We start from the raw sequence: 24,397 nt of genomic DNA on the forward strand, positions 1-24,397 counted from the left end.
TTCTAGTAATTTCTCCAATTTCGCTTAATTTATTTCTAAACACCCATTTTGTTTCTATTATTTTCTTATTTTTGGGTGGTGGTACTAAATCCCAAACTTCATTTTGCTTAAATTGAGCTAGTTCTTCTTGCATAGCTATGACCCAGTCTGGGTCAAGTAAAGATTCAGCTACGGTTTTGGGTTCAATTTTTGAAATTAGAGAGATTTGACTTAGATTTCGAAAGGACGACCTAGTTTGAACCCTTAGATCTGGATCACCAATTATTTGGTCAATAGGATGATTTGGGTTGACTCTTATAGTTCTAGATGGTTGATTTTCTTGAGTTTCTTGTTCCTCTTCATGATTTAAATCTTAATTGGTTCCTTCCAGATTTCTGTTGCCTTGAATAGACTCAATTGGCTAAAGTTGGGTTTGTTCTAGGTTTTGTTTAGATTCCTTAAATTTTACATTTGTGGTTTCTTCAATTCTTAATGTAACTTTATTGTATATTCTATAACCCCTACTGTTCAGTGAATATCCTACAAAAATTCCATTTTCTATTTTAGAAGTGAATTTTCTTAAGTGTTCTCTTGTGTTTAGGATGAAGGTTGGACACCCAAATACTTTAAAGTATTTTATATTGGGTTGTTTATTGTAACAAATTTCAAAAAAGGTTTTGTTATGTGTTTTATTTAGTGTTGTTCTATTTTACACATAGCAAGTTGTACTAACAGCTTATGTCCAAAAGTACTTAGGTAAATTATATTCATTCAGCATAGTTCTAGAGGCTTCAAGTAAAGTTTTATTTTTTTTCTTTCTACTATTCCATTTTGTTGGAGAGTTTTAGGACACATAAATTCGTGATGATATCCGTTTTCAAGACAAAATTTATTAAAGTTATGATTTTTAAATTCTCCCCCATTGTCACTTCTAATTCTTTTAATTTTAAGGTCGTTTTCTTTTCCTTGGAGGGACCTACAAACAAGGCAATACCTTTCTCGGATCCGGTGTTAGTCTGCTCGTGTAATTCTAATTTGCAAAACAATTCATCGAGTTTTAATTTAGATAAATTTTTTGAAATTTTGTAGGCATCCACGATAGATGCCCACAAGGTATTACATGGAAAAGCATTCAATGCATACCTGATTAGATCGTGATTCTCCATTTGGTGGCCTATCGTGTAGAGTTCGTTGAGGATGTCTTTGATCCTCGCATGGAGTTGACTTGCTGTTTCTCCTTCCTGCATTTTAATATTAAATAATTTATTTAATAAAAGATTGCGCTTAGTTACCTTTGTGTCGCTTGCTCCTTCGTGTAGTTCGATCAACTTGTCCCACAACTCTTTCGCGTTTTGGTGCGTTCCGACTTGGTTCAGCTCTTCCTTCGTCAGCGCGCATTGCAGCGTGTTGAGAGCTTTGTAGTTCGTCAAGGACTTCTTTCTCATGTTCGGAGTCCACTGTTCCGGGTCTAGTGGGTTTCCGGAGTTGTCGACCGACACCTTGTAGCCTCTGGTGACACTGAACCATTGATCGAAATCGTTCTTTAGGTAGACCTCCATCCGCTTCTTCCAATACAAAAAATCGTCCCTGTTGAATAGCGGGGGGCGTACAGTGCTGAATCCTTCAATTTGAGACATATTGTCTTGCACACACAAACAAAAGCAAGAAATCCCAAGACTTTGTCTTGGATTAGTAGTGCGGTATTAAGAAAAATATGTAAAACTGAATTGGTGTTGCACCAATTCAGATTAATTACGATGAGAAGATTTCTAAAAAGGTAACGATACCAGTTTGGAATATAACAAAAAACTGAAAACCGAAAAAGAAAATGAAAAAGAGTTTCACCCCTTGTCTATGGTTGCACCAAATCAGAGTGGTATCGGCTCTGATACCGCTTGTTGGATCGTGAAAATCGATAGAGGGGAGGTGAATATCGATCAGAGAGAATTATTGTAGAGTAAGCAGCGGAAAAGTAGACAACGAAAAAGTACAATGCTAACACGAACCTTTTTACTTGGTTCAGAGTCTTGGTCGACTCCTACTCCAAGGTCCGCACTCGTCGAGTTCTTTCATTGGGCAATCCACTAGCAATTTGAATAATTACAAATTGAAAGTACAGTTGTTTTAAAGAAGGAATACCGACAACAAAAGGAAATAAAAATAAGGCGCGTTGTCCGAGGAGCTTTCGTAGCGTCGTAGGAGCACAGCACGGCAGAGCAAACGTTGGAAAATCTTGTTGTTCGTTGTTCTTTGCTCCAGGGTGCATCCTCCTTATATAGGAGGCTCGGGGCGCCCGGATCCCTTCCAAGCGCCTGGAGTGTGTCGTAGCCCGTCCAACCAGAGCGCTCCACGTTGCAACGTGACTTTGGGATAATTTTTGCACTCCGAGCGCCCGAACCTCCGGGTGCCCGGATCCCTTCCGAGCACCCGGATCACTTTTTCTCTAGAAAGTCGTTCCGGGCGCCCGAATCCCTTCCAGTTATAGGATCTGCTATAGCTCCCTGATAAGAGAGTAAGATCCTAGTTCCTTGATTAAAGACTAGGACCTTCGATTTTTTATCGGACACTAGGGGCCCAGCTCCCCGATCAGACATTAGGGGCACAACTCCCTGATCAGACACTGGGGACACAACTTCCCGATCAGTGACTCGCGGTACAACTTCCCGATCAGGATCTAGGGATCTCACTTTTTGATTATAGGCTAGCTAGGGGCCTTACTTTTCGATCAGGGACTAGGGGTCCAGCTTCCCGATCAGGTGTGTTACAGGCTCTGCACCCTTCACCATGGGGTTCTGCATCCTCTTACTGCTACAGGCTCTGCACCCTTCATCATGGGGCTCTGCATCCTCCTACTGTTATAGGCGCTGCACTCTATTACTACTATATGCTCTGCATCCTCTTACGTCTACAGACTCTGCTCCCTTCACTCATGGTGCTCTGCTTCTTTCTATTGCTTTCTATTGCTACAGACTCTGTACTCTTATATTACTATGAGCTTCACTCCCTTTGATGGTTAGGGTGCAAATTATTCTTTCCCTGACTTCGCAGACATTTGGAAGTAAAGGGATCAACACTATTTCTCTCCCCGACTTCACGAGTATTTGGGAGTCGAGGGATCAGGTCAGATCCTCAGCCGGTCGACACCACTTTGCGATCAGGTATGATAAAGGATCTGCTCCCTCATATTGCTATAGGCTCCGCTCTTATGGACTTCAAGGCTTAACCTCCCCTATTCGAGGTTGAGCGGTCTTCACTGGTCTCGGACCAGCTTGTCGGATCCCTTATCTCCCCCGCTCAGGGTCGAGCGGTCTTCACTGGTCTCGGACCAGCTTATCGGATCCCTTATCTCCCCCATTCGGGGTCGAGCGGTCTTCACTGGTCTCGGACCAGCTTATCGGATCTCATATCTCTCCCGTTCGGGGTTGAGCGGTCTTCACTAGTCTTGGATTAGCTTATCGGATCTCTTATCTTCCCGTTCGGGGCCGAGCTATCGCCATCGGTCTCGGACTAGAGTATCGCCCCTAGTCTCGGACCAGAGTATCACCACCGATCTCAGATCGAAGTATCGCCCTGGTCTCGGACCAGAGCATCGCCACCGGTCTCGGACCGGAGTATCACCCTGGTCTCGGACCAGAGTATCGCCATCGATCTCGGACCGGAGTATCACCCCTGGTCTCGGACCAGAGTATCACCACCGGTCTCGGACTGAAGTATCACCAACGACCTCTTGGTCAGGCTCTTTAGACTCTCGCCCCAGCGCGAGTTATAAGTGAGCATGCTCTTACGCCTCCAGACTCTTGTCCCAGTGCGAGTTATAAGTGAGCATCCTCTCACGCCTTCCCAGACTCTCGCCCCTGCGCGAGTTATAAGTGAGCATGCTCTCACGCCTCCCTTGACTCTCGCCCCAGCGCGAGTTATGAGTGAGCATGCTCTCACACCTCCCCAGAATCTCGCCCTAGCGCAAGTTATAAGTGAGCATGCTCTCACGCCTCCAAAATCTCTCCCCAATGCGAGTTATAAGTGAGCATGCTCTCATGCCTCCCCAAACTCTCGTCCGAGTGCGAGTTATAAATGATCATGCTCTCACGCCTCCAGACTCTGGCCTCAGTACAAGTTATAAGTGAGCATGCTCTCACGCTTCCAAAATCTTATCTCAATGCGAGTTATAAGTGAGCATGCCCTCACGTCTAACGACCTCCCGATCGGGATTCCAGACTCTCGCCTCAGTGCAAGTTATAAGTGAGCATGCTCTCACGCCCAACGACCTCCCATTCGGGATTCCAGACTCTCACCCTAGTGCGAGTTATAAGCAAGCATGTTCTCATGGGCAACTACTAGTCGGTCGAGTTTGCTCCTTAGTCAGGCACTCATCTGACTCGCCGCTCTGCCCGGCACTCCTCGCACTCACCGTTCACTCGCCGCTCTGACTGTCACTCCTTGCACTCATCGTTCACTCATCGCTCTGCCTGACACTCCTTGCACTCGCTTCATTCGCCGCTCTGCCCGGCACTCACCATTGGTGTTTCGCTCATCGTTATTGCTCTGTCAGCATTTTTAGGTCGCTTGGTCGCATTCTCTGATCACCTAGTCGACATTTTTTCGGTCGCCTGATTGCGATTACTATAACTCGGTCGACATTTTCTAGGTCACGCGTTGACACCACTCGCCCATCGTCTTTCGACTCTCTCGGCATTTTTCAATTGTCTGGTTAGCATTTTTTGATTGCCCAGTCGGCATTTTTTGATTACCCGGTCGGGATTTTTTGATTGCCAGGTCGACATTATTCGATTGCCCGGTCGTGATTTACTGTTGCTTGGTCGACATTTTCTCGGTCGCACGCTTGGCACCGCTCTCCCATCGTATTTCGGCCTGCTTGGCATTCTCTCTATATTGTCCGATCACGATTTACTGTCGCTCGGCCAACATTTTTCTGATCACGTCCTTGACATCGCTTGTCCATCGTTGTGCCACTCAACTAGTATTCTCTTGGACGCTTGACCAGCATTCTCTTAGACGTTTGATCGACATTCTCTCGGACACTTGATCGACATTCTCTCGGATGCCCGGTCGGCATTCGTTCGGGCGCTAAGTCGACATTCTCTTAGCCGACCAATCAATATCACCTGGTCATCCGTTCAACTACTCGCTTGTATCTCTTGACATTCTTATGCCCACCCTCTCAGGGTTATCCCTATTGCCCAGTCGACATGGTTCGGTCGCCTAGTCATGATTTACTATCGATCAACAGACATTTTCTCGGTTGCTCGCTCAACACCGCTTGCCCGTTGTCTTGTCGCCCGCTCGGGGTTCTCCCTATTACCCAGTCGGCATTGTTCGGTCGCCTGGTCATGATTTACTATCGATCAATGGACATTTTCTCTGTTGCTCACTTGACACCGCTTGCGCGTCATCTTGCCGCCAGCAAGGGGTTTCCCTATTGCCCAGTTGGCATTTTTCGGTCGCCTGGCCACGATTTACTGTCAATCAACAGACATTTTCTTGGTTGCTCGCTCGGACCGCTTGCCCGTCGTCTTTCTACCAGCTCGAGTTTCTCTCTATTGCACAGTCATCATTCTCCCGATCGCCCGGTCGGCATTGTTCGATTTCCCGGTCAACATTTTTGGATTGCCCGATCACGGTTATTATCGCTGCGTTGACATTTTCTCGGTCGCACGCTTGACACCACTTGCCCATCGTCTTTCTACCCGCTCGCCATTCTCCCAATTGCTCGGTCGGCATTGTTCAATTACCCGATCGTGATTTACTGTCACTCGATCGACATTTTTTCGGTCGCGCGCTCGACACCGATAGTCCATCCTCTTTCGGCCCGCTCGGCATTCTCCCTATTGCCTGGTCGGTAATTTTTGATCGCTCGATCGCGGTTTACTATTACTTGGTCGACATTCTCTCGGACGCCCGCTTGGCATTACTTGGTCATCCGCTTTACATCACTCGACATTTTTCAGTCGCTCAATCGGCATTTCTTTGATTGCTCACTCGACACTACTCGGTCTTTTGCTTTGTTCCATTTATACGCACGCTCAACATTCTTTCACGTGGGATCCGCTGGGTACCATTCGGTCGTTCGATCGAATTCTCTCCATCGGCTTTCCAAATTCTCGCCCGATAGCGAGTTATATCCGAGCAAGGCTCTCATGGCCACGACCTATCGGTCGGGCAACATAACTAATCAGCCGGGTTCTCTCCCTAATCAGGTGCTGGTCTCACTTGCCACTCTATTCGACACTCGTCGCCTGGTCGACATTCATCTCATTTATTGCTTGTGCCTCATTCGTCGCTCTGCCCGGCACTCATCGTTGGCGTCTTACTCATCGTTCTATTTGGTACTTGCCGCTCACTCAACGCTTTGCCCGCATTCGCTGCCTGTTCGACATCTGTTTTTTACTTAGCATTTACATGATCGCCCGATTGCTCTGCCCGATCGCTCTTCTCAGCATTGCTCAATCGTCTTCTCGATATCGCTCGGTCTCCCTTAGCATCTGATCGATCGCTTGCTCGGCATGCGCTCCTCACTATTTCTTGTCGCTCGCTTGATACTATTTTAGTCATTTGCTCAGCATCGCCACAACTACTTGTTCTACGTTATAAGATGAGCCCAGTGATCTGATTTCGCATTCAGTAGTGACTGTTTTACATGGGGCTTGATCTAGTTAGTCGAGCTGGCACCTCCTTCGACTAGACTTGAAGGGGGGCTTATGATGCGGATATTGATTAAGGGCCCGAAGGAATTAGAAAGAAAGGGAGGGGTAATTCGGTCAAATCACTATTAGGGCATTAATATGGTGAGGACACTGTAGCAAAAGGGGGTTGTGTTTTCCTTCGGGGGGTTCTTCTCTATCGCCGCCAGGGGGCTCGGCTACGTTTAAGGTGCCGCCACAGGGAGGAGGATGTCGCCGCCGTTGTCACCTTCTCCCTCGTCGCCGGCAAGCCACCGCTCCCTTTCGCTCCTCTATCCTTCTCCTCTTGCAAGGCATGCCAACGTCGACACCGCTGAGGTCACCGACACTGACACGCTGCCGCTCTCCTCACGCTACTTCCGCTGTCGACAATGCACTCCGCTGCCTCATGCACGTCAATGCACCTTCGTCCCCATCGATCAGCAAGTGTTGAGAGCCTCTTCTCCTATGTTCCTCTCTTCGATCAGAGGTCACCTCTCCTCGCCGCCGACCTCCTCACTATCGTCGTTGCTTCCAGCGATCACTGGTTGCCCTCTCCAGCGTTAAGGGTGCAACTCTTCGCTGGCCAGCCCCTTACCACCATCAGCGACCAGCGTCGTCCCCTACTTCCACACCGTTGGTCTTCGACCGGAGCACTGCCTCCCCTCTCCTCTCTCGTTGTCGCCTCCAGCACCCCATAGCGCATGTCGCCCTCTCATGTAGAGATGGACGGCGCCTCCTCCATTCAACGCTGTCTTCGACGTCCCATGCTTACTGTCGCTTGCAGTCGACCCTCATCATTGCGGTCGGCTTCTAATCCACCCCATTGTACGCATCCGAAGTCAATCTAACATCCAATACATACTATCGTACACTTCCAATGTCAGTTCGATATCTGATCTACTACTATCGTATGATTCCAATGTTGATCGAGCCTTCGAGCACTTGTTGCTATTGTGCTCCGATCTGACCCTAATGTTATATTACTGTCTGCGTACCGATGTCATATTACGGCTTGCGCGTCGATAGCATATTCCAGCCTGCGTGTCGATCTCATATCTCGGTCTGCGTGCCGATGTCATATTTCGATCTGCATGTCCCGGTTAGGTCCCGACCTGCGTGTCGTCTTCCAACTCGATCCAGGTCATGCTCGACTAGGTGCCGTCAGATCCAGCTCTGCATCTTGCTTAGAGTCATCTGCTCTTTGAGGTCGCGACAACTCGAGTAGCGTCTCGACCAGCTCACCGATCTACCCGAGGGTGCCCCCTGGGTCAGGGTATGTTCTCCATTCATATTCTATATGCATTTTATTATTATACGTCTTAGTCTGTTACTTATATATCCGTTGGATCTGCCTCGAGCACTGGGATACCAGAGACCAGGGCAACCCGGTCGCTGGCTGCAGGTAGCATTGACCAGAGGACTTCTGACGACTTGGTCAACATAGAAGTCATCTCAGGATATCCCTCCCCCCCCTCCGGGCGTCGCGATTCGATCAACATTTCATCCACCTCATCTGACGGTTCGTCTGACTTAGTTTACGGATAAGATCAATACCCTTTTTATATTTTTTTCAATATACAATAATAGGAAAGACATGATGACTTAGGTATGTATAGTATATATGTGTAACTTAAGCACCTATCTTTCATCATCAAAAGATGTAGAATGAAAAAAAAAAATATGACACATATTCGACTACTAAGTAGCACTGTTTCTAATACAAGAAGCACAACAAAATTGAAAATTATTAAAGATCATTTATAAGATGCATAGTAATATCGTGAAGGAATGATCGAAAATAATTAAAATAGGACAATTCTCCATAATTCTCATGAAATCCGAGATTCAATTAGATAAGAATATTGAAATATTTTTAACTTATCAAATTTAATGCGACTATCTTAAACAGGAATCACTACTACCAACTATTCATATATGGGATTAGATCATAATTATGTCATTCCTTTTCTCATTTGGATGGTGCGGCAGTAGTATAGAGGAGCGTTGGGATGGTGGGGCGCGAAGAAGGGTTGACTATTGCATCTCCTACTCGTTCAGCGGTTGCTCATAGTCCATCTCAATGATAAGAGGAACTAGAGGATGAAAAAGATAGTGTTAGTTATCGACATAGCTTTTTTGATGCTACAAAGGAGCTTCTTGGTCAAAGTGGTAGCCTCGGGGGCGGTAGCATGTGGAAGAACAAGCTTTCGGTTGCTTAGAAGCGAACTTTCATGTGGAAGAACAAACTTTCGGTTGCTTTGAAGAAGCGAACTTTTCGATGGAGACGAAGGAGAGACTTGATTTTTTGGAGGTAAAAGAGAGGGAAATAAAGTAGTTTGGAATTTGGATGAACAGTAAAAGAAAAGGGATATTATGGAAAAGAGAATGAAAAGAACTACATAATTTAGTCAATTCAAAAATAGCTATGTGTTATAGATAATACGCAAAACGATATGGGTAGTTTGGTAAATCACCAATTTATTAATATATAGGATAGGCATTTGTATTCAAGTTAAAAGGCTGCAACAGATACTCGTACAGGAATATTCTCATCCAAGAGATCATATGCAAATATGCGGAAAAAAAATCTTTATTAAGGTGAAAATGTTGAGAGATTTGCAGCACTACATTATATAAATACCACATCTCAGCCATCCGCAGGCCTTTGAGGAAACTACAAAATTTAAAATAATCGAACTGCATTTGCAAAATCAATGATTTCTCACTGCTATTCAGAACCAAGTTTTGTAGCAACGACAACTAAATCTAGCTCTCACTTGCCGACGCATTACTACCAGATTCAGCAGCCTTTTTCTCTTTCTGCTTCTCCCTGCGTTTCTTGTTTCTCAATGCATTTTTGCTTATTTCTCTGAATATATACAGATGGCATATCATAAGTCCAGCAAAATGAGCAAGTGAAAATTTTGATATTTTTCATCGACACGAGAAGAATGAGGATGAGGAGGGACTTACGTTGCCGGAGCAATTCCTCCAAACAGCTGCAAAGATAAGAGAATTATTTAAGCATAGTATAGATTTAAATTATTTAAATGAAGCAAGTTGATCATAAGGCTGGAAATTTATTGTATCAAGACGCAAATTGCATTTAACAAATTGCCATGCACAATGTGGTTTCATTATTAAGAATTCTGACTAAAAGGTTTGAAATAAAGAAAATATTATGTTCTTAGTTTAGTATATTCTAGAATATATATTATGCTTTTAAGTGCCCGTCAGTATGGATGGGTAGAGCCAAAATGTTTCGCTGCTATTAGCAACTAATGTCAGCATAGGTGAATACCATTGTGCTATTGGTGCCTACATAGTTTTGCCAAGACAAGACCTATCACGATTGGTATCGTCCGGAACCAAGCGAGATATGATTTCATATTTTGGTCAAGGGGAGAGGATGAAAACACAATAAAAAGGGGAGGGAAAGAAAAAACCAACTGGAACACCAGCACCAATAAAAAAAAATGGCATTGAAGTCAGGGAAACCAACGCGCATCTACATCCACGTTGAAGTTCAACTAGTAATTAATTGATAATCAAGATATATTTATAGATACCACATCACAGTTCTAATTGTGATAGTTCAAGTCCAATTACTAATTAATTGATAACCAAGATATATTTATAGATACATGGATAAACCAATTTCAACAAAGGATGTCTTAAAAGCATCATTTACTCTGAATCTTAAAAAATTTCCAAATCAATGACACTTGATGTTGCAAGTAATGCTAACATTTGATGCATGAGGGATTTTTGTATTAATAAGGTATGAATATTAGTTGAGATGTTTATTATATTTTTATAACTTGATCCAGAACTTTATTGAATTGATTTTCTAATAGCAATTAGTTTATGTTTAGGATATACAAATTAAGTGAAAAGGAATAAGACTAAACTCGTTTGTGTTAATCTCCACATGCTTTGAAGTGTGCCAAAAATTTGCACGAGACAATATGAAAATCACATTGTTCCAACAGAAGACCCAAAGTCAAACACAGACTGATATTTTATACCGTTTTATACACACTATAAAGCTTATGATGATTACTAGATGTCAAGAATATTTTAAATGTTAAATGACAGAAACCATCAACTGGATGATATCACATACAATCTGTTTCTCTCAAAAATAGATAAGAGTGGAAAAAAAGAAGAGTACATACCTCAGCCTTAACTGAATCAGCATTTTTAGCATGGGGTGGACGGTATGCAGCAGGCTTTTGAGCAATGCTAGCTGGGATCTTACTTGTCTCTGTAGATTTTGAACCCTGAGCTGAAAAAAAAACAACACAATTGTATATAGACTGTCATCCAATTTTTGATGGAAAATTAATGAGTAACCTTTCTTTTCATTGTCACCAATCTTAATAGTGTTGACAGACGTCACAAGTTCATCAATATCACTGAAGCTTTCAGGTGTTTCTGGTTTCCAGTCAGCCTGCATTAGCAAGCCTCTTCCATTATGAGCAGTGATTTGATATGGGATTGGAAGATAAATGAACATGATACAAGACTAGCAACAAACACAAGATTATGATGAGATACCTGATACAACTTATTGAACATCTTCTTAAAATAAAGCGATCCATCATGGTGGAAGATTTTTATCCTTGGGAAAAGTTGAGCATTAGCCACATCTTCTTATGCTGAAAAAAGCTAATTAAGGGTAGAATAAAGATACCCATTGTCTATTTGCAGCCTTGGTGCTGTAGTGGCAGTCATGAAATACCGTCCATCAGGTGACCATTCACTAGTCACTGAACATTCTGCTTTTGTTGTTCCAAGCAATTTCTTTTCCTTATAATCCCAAAATGCCTATCAAAAGGAACAAAACTAGAAGAATATAAAGAAAACAACATTTCACAGTTCAGACTGTGCTATCTCTCAAGCACAAAAATAAGTGCAGAAGCATTTTAACATCTATCAAAAACAACAACTAAACTGCGCACAAATAGGTGTGTTCTCTCTCCCCTAATAACCACCAGCACCAGACCATCTAAGATTCCTGTTCTACTGTATTAACACTTTTGTATGTTTTTACTAGACATTTTAACACATAAAACATGATTGGCTGTAGCGCATTCCTATAAAATTTTTCTAAGAGGCCCAAGATGATCATACAAACTTCAAAATCCCTCTCAATTGTTAAGTTCTCTAAAATTCCTATGCCTCTCCTTGCACAATGAATTCCTCTTAGTTCACTTGCATGGTTTTAATATGGTATATATATACACACCATATTAACTTATTTTTCCTCAATTCTTCTCTGTCAACAAAGTGTTCAAGAATGATACATTCTTCATTTCCTATCAACTCCTCACATCCATTTCTTGAGATCCAACCTCTTTGCGACATTAGAACTTTCTTCTTTCTTGTTGTTTCTTTAAGTAATCGAAACACTAATAATCTTACAACTTATTTCCAAATTTTCCTGTTTATACAAAGTGCACAGAACAATCTCACAAAACCACATAGAAATGTCCATTCAAAAGGATTTTAAAACAATACACATATTTATGATCCTCATTGACCTTTATCCAAACTGAAGATAGCCTTCAAGAAATTTACAATCATAATCTGTTTATTAGTAGTTTAAGTGGGAATCTACAGGAAATGCTATTGAGGAACTGAATAGGTATGAGTTAAAGAAACTCTAGTCTGCTCACACTGAAAATTTAGGGAAAGAAGAGAATAAGGGGAAAGAATAAAATGGAAATATTAGAGCACTGAACCAAGAAAACATGTTTACTTTCAGCAAAACAACAATGAACAAACCATTATATTTTTCCTTATGACCTTCCTTGTTGTAGATGGAAAAAATCTTGGACTCTTTCATTAGCCTAGTTTAGAATATGATGATTCCAATGCCCTTGGTTTAACTAAAATGTTATGAAAATATCGATGTAATTGGCTTCCACATATTTCTGTCCACTAATAATGAATCAAAGCAAATAATCTAAGTCTCAAGGTTCTATCTTTATTGTTGAGCAAAAATCAAACATATCATACTATCATGGTTTTAAGGAATAGCAAATCATTAAAAAAAATTATGTTAAGGTTGTAAAAAAGCAATTATAATGCACACTAAAACCAATCCTATGACATACCATGTCACCAGGTAGATTGCCAAAGCCGGCCAAACATACAACTGGAATAATCAGAAATTAAGGAAATATGGATCAGCTAACATCAAAGCGTCTGATTTATTAACTGTTAAGTGATGAAATCACAAGAATTTCACCACATGGCATCAGATAACAAGCTGACCAGATTACCAAATAAAATATACCTCTTCCTTTGGGGTTGAATCTGACTGTATTGTAAGGGCCTTGCCCAAGCTCCAGTGATGGATTGCCTTTCTTGTCAAATATTGTTGCTTTTGCAGGCATGACTGAGACAAGCAAAGAAAAATCACTGTAATTACTAGATGTAGCAAGGTAATTGGCAATTTAAATGTAGGGAGAAAATTAGAAAACAAGAAGGACAAGTAGGATACATCCATAAACAACAGCAAACTCCAATCCAGAGTAAGACCATTGAACATCATGCACAGGCCCTTCTTTTCCTGCCATTCTCTGAAAAATCAATCACACTGGTAGACATTGTTAATACCAAGGATCAAGAAATTTGACAGTAGAACATACTTAGAGAAACAAGTCCTTCGTGGCTCCCATCAGTAGTTAGATAGTTCAATTTAGATTCACCATAGTAACTTTGATTGGTTTTATCAACATCTGATTGAGCAACTACTAGAAGTCCAGAAGATAGCTTGTTCCAATGCATTGTCACAGTTGAACATCGAAAGAAACTTCGTCTAGCAATGGGCTGAGTTTGAGCATCCTTATTAGATGAGAAGATCTGAATGCTGGCAGGAATACCCTGAGTAATAAGGCACATTCTAGTTACTAAATTTTTTATGGAGCAATAATTGTCCAGATAGAGTAGGACTAATAACCTTTGATTCAGGCAAAAATGCTGCAATATAAGAGCCAGGAGCCTTTGACAACTCAATTGCCGCAACACCTGGCAGTCTTAACTTATAAATAAATCCTTTTGAGAAGTCCTTTGAGTCGAAGAACTGTATCTCATTTGTTGCCAGCCGGCAGGCAACAGATTCATCAGAGCTGAACTGAATGGACGGCCTGAAGACTCAAAAAATGTTACATGAAATTCTGATATCTTATCACCAAGATAGGAATATAAGTAAAAGAAGCAAACCATGTGGCCTTAGTCATATTCTTCTGAAAATGCTGATAGACTGATGCACCACTATGTATTTCCCAGAGCACAACATTTTTATCCTGAGGGTTGGTAGATTTCTGAAATGTTTGGAGGTAGGTCCCACATGGAGACAAAGCGGCACCAAGAAGGGAAGGTATCTCAAAGGACCTTATCTCATTGGAGCTATAGCCATCGTACACACTGATTACAGAGTTGTTTTTGGTCACCATAAGCCTGGACCCATTATCACTGAACCTTGCCACGGTGCAAGAAACTCTCTCGAGTTTGATTGCCGGTTGCCCGTTGTTGAATGGTGGTCCTTTCCATATGGAGAAACCTTCTGGTTCTCTAGCTTGAGTAACCAAGAGATAAATAGAAAAGGCAATGCAGGCAAGGTATTAGTAACGGCGAGCGCAAGAAATCATGCATAGGTGAAAAGAACATACCAAGGATCTCCAAATTAGGTGATTGAACAATAGAAGTCATGGAATCCTTAACTGGCTTATATGTTAAAGAGTCAAAAGGAGAACAAGCTTCAGTTTTAAGCAGCGTTCACAACAACCGAGCTAGAAGAAATGGCAACCTGATAACCAAATTCAGAAGGGAAACATAACTGATGTCAAAATTATCAGGAAATACAGGAAAAAAAAAACTAAGCCTCGCCAAACTTCATAAGCTTAAGATGTCAATTTAATCTAACAATCATGCAACTCCGATAAAAGAGGCATCTTTAACACCGGATTGGTTTCCAGACGCCGCATCGAAGGAGTTTCGCTTGACAACACGCAAACACCAAAAACCCTAGTATAAAGATGCGGGAAAGACTAAAAGTAGATGTACCACAAGTCTTCTCCGGCGAATCTTAAAGTAGCCACAAGGTCCAAAGGTGGGTGCTCCGGCTCGTCTCCTGTGACGTTTGGCGGCGGCGAAAGATGGCAATCCTTCAACCGCTCGAACTACGATCTGCTTCGAGATTTCCACGAGCCCCCAAGTTTTGTCCGACGGCTCGGTCCGATTTGATCATCCGGTCCAGGAGTCTCACGTGAATCGGACCGCCTGAGGCCCGGCCCAGCCCACTAGTACTCGGACTTGTTTTTTTTTTTAAAAATCAATTTGTTTTATTTTATGGCATAATAAAATAATCCATGTAGCTCATGCTATATATTTAGATAAGGACTAATTAATAGATAATAATAATAATAATATGATAATTGTATTATCATTTTAAAAATCAATTAAGTCTCTGTCTGCTTTAAGTTTGATAACTATGTTCATTTACTTACTAGTCATTTAGGAGGCAAAAGAGAGTTTGGGCCACTAAACCACAAATCATGCCACGAGAAAAGGCATGAAATTGGAATGCCGCGGATCACGGAGACATCAAATTAGATTGACGAAATGAAATGAAACAAGATCTCCAAAATAAAAAAATTAAAAAAACTTAAATTTAAACCAAATCCATCATCATTAAATTACCAGACGATTTGACAAATATTTAGTTGATCAGTCTTATCCATGAACACAAGTTTGCATAATTTTCATAAACAATTCCACCGCATCTTACCTCACACACTTTTTTTTTTTTATTCACGTAGCCTCTGACTGCATTTTTCAACAGAATATACCTAGATTAATTAGAAATTTGCGTGACAAGTGCTTGATTTATGACCCATACTTGAAATTTTACTTTTAAAAAATAAATGATAAAAATTAAAAGAGTATTTTGATTTTTTAGTCAGTATTAGATATTTAGTTTGAGGATGATCGATTAAGTCATTCATCTACCATATGTGATCTATCGGTCTAATGTTTTTAAGTCAATTATTATTAAGAAAAATTTATCCGTAAATTTATCAAAACTATGACTCAATCCTTAAATATCTTAAAAATTGAGAAAGTTATAATTGTACCATTGTCCATTGCCTCAGGAGCAAGTATTTTATACATCCCGTTAACCTCTATAAAAATAAAAAAACATCACATCCCATTAACCTCTATAAAAAAAAAAAGTTACTCTCAAGTAGACTTACCCTATGTGTTAAATTCTAAACATGTTAGCAAGTTGTATAAATGAGATAAATTTACGGTGTAACAGTTATGATTTAATAAGGATTACTATAGTTATAGCCGTTATAATTATATAATTACTACAATATGAATAGTGTTAAATAAGATAAATCTATATTGTAGTAATTATGAATTTACAGTACATTACTACATTATAAGACTTGTCATATTCATACAACGATTGATCAATTCAAGATTTAATAAGTGCGGTAAAAAAAAGTAATAATATTGATGAGTATATTTAAGGATAATCATATCATTTTAAAGGGCTAATGGGATGGAATACCCTTTGATAAAAAAATAAATAAATAATACCTAATTTTATAATAAAAAAAACAAATAGACGCTCCTTTGCCCATAAATAAATCTAAACCAATAAGATTTGAAAGCGTGATTTATCATTATTACTTACGTTTAATGATAGTTGTTAACTTGCAAGTGGCTCATTAGATTAGAACGTTAAATGTTTTATAGTCTAATTATGATGGCGCGAAGCGCGTGGACCCCAGTATCTCTTATTTTTCTCTATATTCTTATTTGCAAGATTATAAAGTGTCAAATTTAGCTCCTGTTCAAATTTTAAATAATCTCAAACATAAATACATTTTTTATGTTTAATTAAAAATTATAAACACTAATAATTTTCCAGATAGCTTTTTTGTGATTTGGATTAAATTAGAGACTCTTTCCTGTAACACGGTCTAATTAAATTAATTAATAGAAGAACGCAATTGAATTAGACAGGTAGTTGAAAAACTTGGATTCTTGTCCTCAATCTCTAGAGTTAGACAAATGCCCTAAAGCGACAAGAGAAGATAAGTAAGAGGATGACATCGCGAACTACCTGTGGGCTCCATCCATGGGTTGGATATTAGCTGTAAAAAACAGAAATTTAAAAAAAAAAAAAAAAAACCATCAACTGGTTTCTATTTGCTTATAAAAACCTACAGCATCTCCTTCTTCAGTCCTTAAACCCTTGCTCATTTCTCACAGTCTCTTCTATCTCTTCTTCCCTTCCTAACCATCCTATTTACCTTTCCTAAAAGAGCTTTAACTCACTTTAATGGAGAGAAAGAGCAGGTGTTAAACATCTGCAGCTGTCTGATTTGCTAGCTCTTGATATTTCAGAGCTCTTCTCCTGGAATTCAGGTGAGTTCTGTCTTCAATTAACCCTTGATAATCCTGTCGAGCTTTAGTATAACTTTATTTTAGGGCAACACGCAAAAAGAAAAAAGATTCAGAGCCTGCTATATATATCTAGAACATGTGGTCAAACTTTGTGCAACTGACAACTGGCTTGATATTATCATCAAGTTCATAGTGTGGCGACGCCCTGGTCAAATTAGACTATCGTCCTATTGGCCAGTGCTTCAATAGGTTTTTCAGAACCATGGAAAAATAGAGAAGGTTGGGTGCAATGCATCAGTGCCAGATTTGTATTAAACTAATTCGGGCAATGAGAAAACTGATGGCATGTCTAGAAGCAGAAATAGGACAGAGACGGAGTTTAAATGTTTCAGATATTGAGCTATGAATTCCGCAGGAGGTAGAAGATGATGATGATGGCAGAGATGGTGGATCATAAAAGAAGAAGCTGCAATAGCTTTGTTCTCAGCAACTTGACTGCCGAGAAGAGGCGCAGAGGTGGAGATGGTGGAGGAGCTGCCATGTCTACCAAGGTTTGTGCTCTTCGTATCTCTTTCTCTGAGATTGCGATTGACATGCGGCTTAATTGCAGGAGAAGAAGGATAAGATCGGAGAAAGAGTAGCAAAGCTTCAGCAACTGGTTTCCCCTTTTGGCAAGGTAGGAATTAAGAGATGAACTTGAGACATGAATGATCTGAACTTTTGAGTAACAAAAGTTTCTGTTGTCTTGTTTTTATGAACTCAGACAGACACAGCTTCTGTGCTTGCAGAGGCCACTTCCTACATCAACTTCCTCCATGAACAACTTCATGTGCTGAGTGCTCCTTATCTTGGGACAGCAGTCACAGGGAATGTGGAAGTGAGCCATTTCTTCAGCTCTGTAGAGAATTTTAAACTAGCCTTCAGGATTCATGTTTAAAATATCCACTTTGTGATGTGATCTAGGAAGGTGATTATTACAGTTTGAGAAGGCGCGGTCTCTGCCTCGTGCCGATCGCATCGACGCAGAAGCTTGCTCAAAGCAATGGGGCTGATTTGTGGGCACCAGTGAACTCAAGCACAAGGCCATCCAATATCTGAAATTAAACAACAGCAGGAACTAGTAGTGTTGATTAATTTGTGTTTGGCTTAGATATATTTGCTGATTAACTCCATTCATTTCCCCTATTGACCAGAGAGAATTCATTGGAATGTAACCAGTCATAGCATCAGTCTTGCAGTTATATATGTATATAATTGCAGGAAGCACTGGATGCAGTATATGATTATATTGAAGACTGCAGCTTGGTTTCAGCCATATTTGCAATAGTTTCTTATGGTGTTTTTGTATGACATATTAAAGTAATTTCCTGTAACTTATAGCTCTACAATTGGTAAGAGAATCGAAAGACTTGTTGAGCTGTATAAGCTTGGCATAATCCAATTCTGATGCTAAATAGCTCGACTTCCTTAGAGATGGCTTTTGAATGAGCCACGAGGAGAGATGAAAAGAGGCAAGAATTTCTTCCATGATAGATCTCAACTTCTGAGCAAATTTCTTACACCATATTTTTCACTATTGTAAACAGAGGAAAAAGAACTGTGTCTTCCACATTAGTAAATAGAGGAAAGAGACCTAAGTTTCTTGTCCCAGAATGTATTTCCTTGTGAAGTAAACAGATCTAAATCCACCACTTGGACTTTCCACCAAATTAAGCAAAAAGACGCCCAAAAAAGATAGATTATGGGCAACTAATTAACAAAGAATGTAACTGATGCTTAGCTTTTGTAACAATTTGTTGGTTATAAAGAAGGTGAAGTTAAACATCTTTTCTTAAGAAACTTGCATTACACTCAAGGCCACAAGAAAACAGAGGAAAGGAATCATGATTGCCACCAGTTGAAAATCCATTCCACATGAATGCAACGTTAATTTCATTGGCAAAAGTGAATAGAAAGGATGCTTAAAGAAGCTACTCATCCTGTTGAGGATGAACTCTAAGCCATGATCATTGTCCTGGTTCCTGGAGTTGACTTGGGAAATGGGATGGATAATGGATTACATTGTCGTGGAAATCGACTGGAAAAAAGCAAGATTGGTACATGATAGTGGAGTCTGACTTCGAGCAGTGAACATGGCCACAGAAGTCGATGGAGCTTTACTATTTTTCAGTGATAAAAAATTACCCCTTTTTTTTTCTTTTCTAAAAGTAATTAATTTTTATTTTTTTCTTCCCCTGATTTTTTTCATCTTCATCACTATCTACAATAAACTGCCCGATTCATTAAATCCTCCGATCACCGCCGGCTACTATGAGTTCATGGCCACGGCGATTCCTCCCCTCTTCATCATCTGCTTGAACTCGACGAAGCTGACCCTCCCGTCTCCGTCGACGTCCACCTTGCCGATCATCCGCCTGCACGCCTCCTCCGTCCTCCCCTGCGCCACCCCCAGCGAACCCAGCACGTCCCGCAGCTCCTCCACCGCTATGAACCCGTCCCCGTCCTGGTCGAACACCTCGAACGCCTCCCGCATCTCCGCCTCCTCCGCCTCGCCCTCCATGACCGTCTGGTACAGCGCCGCAAACTCCTCCGCGTCGACGCAGCCGTTGCCATCCGCGTCCACCCGCTCGATCACCGCCGCCAGCTCCGCGTCGGCGATGTAGATGCCGAGGTTCTCGAGCGAGTCGCAGAGCTCCTGCTTGCTGATGCGCCCGTCGCCGTCGCGGTCGAACATCTCGAAGACGCGCGTCAGTTCCGACGGCGGTGTAACGGCGGAAGCTTCCCTTTTGGTAGCAATAGCAGTCGAAGAAAGCGACGGCGGTTTCGGCGGCTGCCAAGACGAAGGCAAGAGGAGGCGGAGAAGGGCATAGAAATGCTGGCAGAGGAGGGAAATCCTCACGATGAACGTCAGAAATGGGATCGGAACAAGCTCCATTGTTGAATTGAAGGTGTGGTACTGTGGTGGAGACTCGATCGAGACTTTAAAACCGGTGCTCTGCTTACGGCATCGTCGCCGTCCCCACGCGCCTGTTTCAGAAAACGCGTTTTCGATATAAAATTCGACCGTTTGGAAGCGGATCGGGTGGGTGCATCGGGGAGCGGTGTGCGCCAAGGAAAGAGGAGGCCCGTCGGATCCGATTCCAGCGGTTGGATCGACGTTTGCTGTTGATAGGTGGACAGGCACGTGACGACGAAAGGGCGCCGGTGATGGCGTTCATTGATTGTGGATGGATCCGACGGTTGGCGTTGACTGATGAGGGATAGAGATGGGCGGCGGAGATGACGCCAGGAGGAGATGAACTGGGAATGAGTGGTGGGTGGGTGGGTGGTGGAGTAATGGAGATATAATAACGATTAATTAAAAGATTTTTTTTTAAATAATTCAATATCGAATTCGTACGATCCAATTAATCGAGAGGTAACTCATCCGACCTTAAAATTTTTTTTACTGATCAATAGATGATTCTTTTTTTTCCTTTTCTTTTCTTCTCTGAGATGGTTATTTTTTTAGCTTTAGTTCCTAGTCTCGACGAAAGTAGAGAGTGTTTAAATCTCTTTAAAATGAGAACTTTCAAATCTTTATTAAGCAAAATCATAGTACTCGAGGCTTAACCTTCTTGAATTAGATGCAACACAAATGGAGACAGCTTTATTACTAATACACAGCTTAATTGTTATTATATTGCATGTATAATGACGAGTTGATAATCTGTGCAACTCTTGCATGAATGTTGCCTCCTTGAATGCTCATACTTGACAAGTTCCCAAAACCCTTCAAGTCCATTGATCGACGGATTATGATTATTAGTACCTTCAAGAAAAAATGAGTATCATGCATAAAACTTTCAGATTCAGCATTTCAATGGTTTTGCGATAAGCCTGATGACAATTAGTGAGATACATACCTTCTTCCACCACAACCATTCTCCCTCTGGCAATTGAAGAACATTGCAGCAACAGGATCTCCAAGGTTATAGAACTGAGAGAAATCCCTTGTGTTGAAGTTTTGCCTCCAGCCTGGTGCGTCAACAGTTTGTCGAATTGATTGACGAAACAGAACAAATACAAAACGATGAATCCCAGCAGTTGGCTGTGGACTTTCGTAGCAAACAATCTCATTTCCTGGTAAGATGAAGCATGGAAAACATTCTAATGTGCTCAGATTTTCATTGTCATATCCTTCTTGATTCATCATACAAGATTTCATTGTAATGGCTATGAATATATAGATCCTGATCAACTCACCAAAGCTGGCATTAGTTGTTTCCGGAATGTCTGTCACCAACCTGAATGAACCGAAAAGGAATAACAGTTAGAATCTTCCATTGGTGATTTAGATGACTTCAATTTTGTTCTTTTTATCTCACCAATGAAGGTGCTCTCTCTTTGTTGGATTGCTGGGGCTTGGTGCATCTGGATCCACCATAACCTTTTCAAACATAAACAAAGCAATCGAAATATGAATTCTACTATCATATAACTTCTGAATCCTAATATTTCATACAAAATGCTTGCATACAGATTGATCAAACCAAATTAGGATTCCCCTGAACTAGACAAAAACCTGCTTTGCATATCAAATCTTACTTTAAATTGGCTGAACAAACATCACAAAATTTGTCATCATTAACATGGTTAGTGGCACAATGTTTTCTTTTGCCATGCAATAGGTATAATTTTAAGTTTGTACTTACAAGTGTATATAGTGTCCTCATGTCCTGGCCTCTGATTTGAACCCTCGGCTCCTTAGCCACTGCAGATGGTTTGAGTTCAGACCCATTCGTTATTTCTTTGTTGTTGTACATCACCCGAAATGTCACTGTCTGGACAAAATGATCTAGCACCTCACCAATCACATTCCCTACAACAAGAGGATCCCTCGACATGACTAATAACAGAGAGATTGCTAAGAAAGTTTGACTTCAATCTCTTAGCAGTGGCTTGATAGTAGCATGAATGAACTGGAGGTCCATTTATATTGCTGCAAAATGATTGGGGACCTCCATTCTGACATAAGAACTGGAACTGGAATCTACTTTTTCAGCACATATAAGAGTATATAACTAGTTAAGGTCTTTGTCAGTGAAATGTTGAATAAATTGAACCTTAGTTTATGCCTCAACAAGAGCAAGTGGATGACTCATTGCATAGTGAGTAAATCTGGCGAGTTATTCTCTAAATCTGGAACCTCTTGAATGAATGATTTGTTCTGCAAAAAGTGGATTGCCTTTTGACTTGATTGCATCCAATCTTTGCTCTGGGGATCACAGGGAGTGGCCAGCTGCATGCTTGAAGTGCTTGAAGATAGCAGCTCAGCTAAGATTTTAAAGTGATTCCATGATCTCAAAAGCAGGAGTGTGAGATCACCAAGTATAACTACAGCTGAAGGAAGGAAGTGATCTCTTTGCCATCTCATAGGGTGTCAGGGAATAGAGTGCTGTAATTTTGTAAAGATCATGAAAGGCCATATATGTGTTGAGGATGAATTGATTTTTGTATTGAAATGAGAGATGCATGTTTGAACTTAGATTCGAAGTGCAGGCTGGAAGAGTTGCATCCAGGGGAAAATGGTGATCTAGTAAGAGAGAGAGAGAGAGAGAGGAATCTAAGTGATCATGGTGTGCTGATGTATATGCCACTTGCAGCCGTCATTTGCAAACCATGTGCTGTATTACTTGTTTTCATCTGGAAATCATAATGCGATGAACTTCTTCCATGAATGGGGAAAATATGTTTTATTGCATTTAAGCATAAGTTATCCACTTGCCTTGAACTGTTGTAGGGGGAAAAAAAAGTTCATCCATACCTTAGGTTGCATGCCTTAATTCGATCAATTTTTAATGGTTGTGTGAGGAGGAACGAGATAGATCAGAGTTATTTGGAAGCTGAACTCTTTGAGTGTTTTTTAAATCAATAATGCAACCTTATTGCAGGTTGTGCTAATATGGGGAAAATACTTCATCAGATGATTATCAAGAGAAGGCTCGACAATAATACAAATCTATTAAGAAGTTATTTTTCTGAACATCTATTGCTCTTCTTGTCTTACTATATGACACCTTTTCTAATTGGCTGTTTGAGCAGAATGGAGTATAATGGCTTGCTGTTTCAGAATGTCATTGTTAGATTGCTGTGGTGTGATAAATGGATGTCTAGCAAGTTTTTGGTGCAGCTCCAACTTGTTCATCTTCATGTCCAAAGTATGGCTGGATACTATTTAGCACGAGGTAGGGATTGAAAGTTCAGAAAACAATGTAAATCAATCAGAGCATTGATTGATTCAAACTTGGAATAGAAAATACAAGTAAGCTCAGTGGAAAAGATTACTAGTTCAACAAGTCCCAGAGAGGAAGATATGGAGAGTTAGTTTGGTACATTCAAAAAGAAAGAGAATATATGTAATCATAAAAAATATAGGTTATAATTACGAATAAACTGTTTGTTTTACAAGAATCTATTTTCGACAAACATGCATTAATAAAAATAGGAGTTAAGCAATCAAGGAATTATTCCAAAAGTATGAAAAAGAAAAAAAAAGAGAGTAGTACTCATGAAGCACCCTTGTCCACAATCGAGCTCTTACTTGATGTATTGGTGAATGCATCTTTAACAAAATATACATAACCATTATGTTGATTTATCACCTGATTTGGAGCGTTTTACCTTTATTTTGATTACTTCTGGGAATATAGTTTAGGTGTCAAACATTATAAAACAAATAATAAACTATTTCATGTACTTTAGATGTTCTTATCACATCTTATGCTGTGGTCCATCATTCTATTGGAAAATTGTTAATTAACATAATTTACATTGTCTAGAGGCATCTAGCCTCCAGTATTATTAAGTACCTAAAAGTGTATCAAACTTTGGACTACTTTTGCTTTCCTAATTAAAATTTTTGACTTAGGTATGTCAAGCCTAAGAATAATTAAAATTTTGGAAAATCTAAGTTAAACTAGAATTTGTAGATAGATAACATGAAACAACCCAAAGTTATATCACAAAAGGAATAGCAACTCCACATGTGGAAAGAACTATTGCTCGTATAAAACATGCATATATTTCAAGTATAACTTGTCATTATTAAATCTCACAAACAAATAAATTACATATCAAATCCATCAATTAAACCACAAGCACATGATTTAAGCAGACTTATATGCAAGTTATGAGAAAGTCCCAAATGGAGGATGTTTACATATTATAATTTATATATTGTGATTTTCTATAAAATGTATCTAGCTAGTGTCGATTCAAGGCTCATGATACAATTGATATAATCGAACTGTTTAAAAGTTCATCCA

At 40.6% G+C, this 24,397-nt stretch overlaps 4 protein-coding genes across 4 annotated transcripts; 1 reads left to right on the forward strand and 3 right to left on the reverse strand.

The window, feature by feature from the left end:
- Nucleotides 1-9,231: 9,231 nt before the first annotated feature.
- Nucleotides 9,232-14,878, reverse strand: LOC122005335 (eukaryotic translation initiation factor 2A-like). Its single transcript, XM_042560347.1, has 14 exons — nt 14,736-14,878; nt 14,342-14,478; nt 13,893-14,247; nt 13,630-13,816; nt 13,319-13,553; nt 13,171-13,239; nt 12,964-13,065; nt 12,782-12,822; nt 11,356-11,489; nt 11,220-11,283; nt 11,016-11,112; nt 10,838-10,947; nt 9,633-9,658; nt 9,232-9,528 (listed from the first exon to the last, which is right to left on the reverse strand). The coding sequence occupies exons 2-14, from the start codon at nt 14,379-14,381 to the stop codon at nt 9,426-9,428; spliced, it is 1,563 nt and encodes a 520-aa protein (XP_042416281.1). The 5' UTR covers nt 14,382-14,478; nt 14,736-14,878; the 3' UTR covers nt 9,232-9,425.
- Nucleotides 14,879-16,919: 2,041 nt separating this feature from the next.
- LOC122005336 (transcription factor bHLH153-like) lies at nt 16,920-18,401 on the forward strand. The gene is made up of 5 exons (XM_042560348.1): nt 16,920-17,111; nt 17,506-17,641; nt 17,701-17,766; nt 17,854-17,967; nt 18,054-18,401. The coding sequence occupies exons 2-5, from the start codon at nt 17,516-17,518 to the stop codon at nt 18,186-18,188; spliced, it is 441 nt and encodes a 146-aa protein (XP_042416282.1). The 5' UTR covers nt 16,920-17,111; nt 17,506-17,515; the 3' UTR covers nt 18,189-18,401.
- A 515-nt stretch (nt 18,402-18,916) lies between these two features.
- On the reverse strand, nt 18,917-20,277 carry LOC122005339 (calmodulin-like protein 3). The gene has a single exon (XM_042560349.1). It carries the CDS (start codon nt 20,023-20,025, stop codon nt 19,399-19,401), a length of 627 nt encoding a protein of 208 aa, XP_042416283.1. The 5' UTR covers nt 20,026-20,277; the 3' UTR covers nt 18,917-19,398.
- A 368-nt stretch (nt 20,278-20,645) lies between these two features.
- Nucleotides 20,646-22,018, reverse strand: LOC122003571 (protein FLOWERING LOCUS T-like). The gene is made up of 5 exons (XM_042558666.1): nt 21,785-22,018; nt 21,458-21,519; nt 21,336-21,376; nt 20,996-21,212; nt 20,646-20,901 (listed from the first exon to the last, which is right to left on the reverse strand). Exons 1-5 carry the CDS (start codon nt 21,974-21,976, stop codon nt 20,895-20,897), a joined length of 519 nt encoding a protein of 172 aa, XP_042414600.1. The 5' UTR covers nt 21,977-22,018; the 3' UTR covers nt 20,646-20,894.
- Between the last annotated feature and the right edge of the window lie 2,379 nt (nt 22,019-24,397).

The sequence above is a fragment of the Zingiber officinale genome, chromosome 7B (genome assembly GCF_018446385.1).
Source record: "Zingiber officinale cultivar Zhangliang chromosome 7B, Zo_v1.1, whole genome shotgun sequence".
Classification (NCBI taxonomy): Eukaryota; Viridiplantae; Streptophyta; class Magnoliopsida; order Zingiberales; family Zingiberaceae; genus Zingiber; species Zingiber officinale.

Coding starts and splice junctions, on each gene's coding strand:
- LOC122005335 (XM_042560347.1), bottom strand. CDS start 14,381: ATGACTTCTATTGTTCAATCACCTAATTTGGAGATCCTTG. Junction 14,248..14,341: donor ACCTAATTTGGAGATCCTTG/GTATGTTCTTTT, acceptor TGGTTACTCAAG/CTAGAGAACCAGAAGGTTTC. Junction 11,284..11,355: donor AGGCTGCAAATAGACAATGG/GTATCTTTATTC, acceptor ACTTTTCCCAAG/GATAAAAATCTTCCACCATG.
- LOC122005336 (XM_042560348.1), top strand. CDS start 17,516: ATGATGATGATGGCAGAGATGGTGGATCATAAAAGAAGAAGCTGCAAT. Junction 17,767..17,853: donor TGGTTTCCCCTTTTGGCAAG/GTAGGAATTAAG, acceptor TTATGAACTCAG/ACAGACACAGCTTCTGTGCT. Junction 17,968..18,053: donor CAGTCACAGGGAATGTGGAA/GTGAGCCATTTC, acceptor GATGTGATCTAG/GAAGGTGATTATTACAGTTT.
- LOC122005339 (XM_042560349.1), bottom strand. CDS start 20,025: ATGGAGCTTGTTCCGATCCCATTTCTGACGTTCATCGTGAGGATTTCC.
- LOC122003571 (XM_042558666.1), bottom strand. CDS start 21,976: ATGTCGAGGGATCCTCTTGTTGTAGGGAATGTGATTGGTGAGGTGCTA. Junction 21,377..21,457: donor AAGAGAGAGCACCTTCATTG/GTGAGATAAAAA, acceptor CGGTTCATTCAG/GTTGGTGACAGACATTCCGG. Junction 21,213..21,335: donor AACAACTAATGCCAGCTTTG/GTGAGTTGATCA, acceptor TCATCTTACCAG/GAAATGAGATTGTTTGCTAC.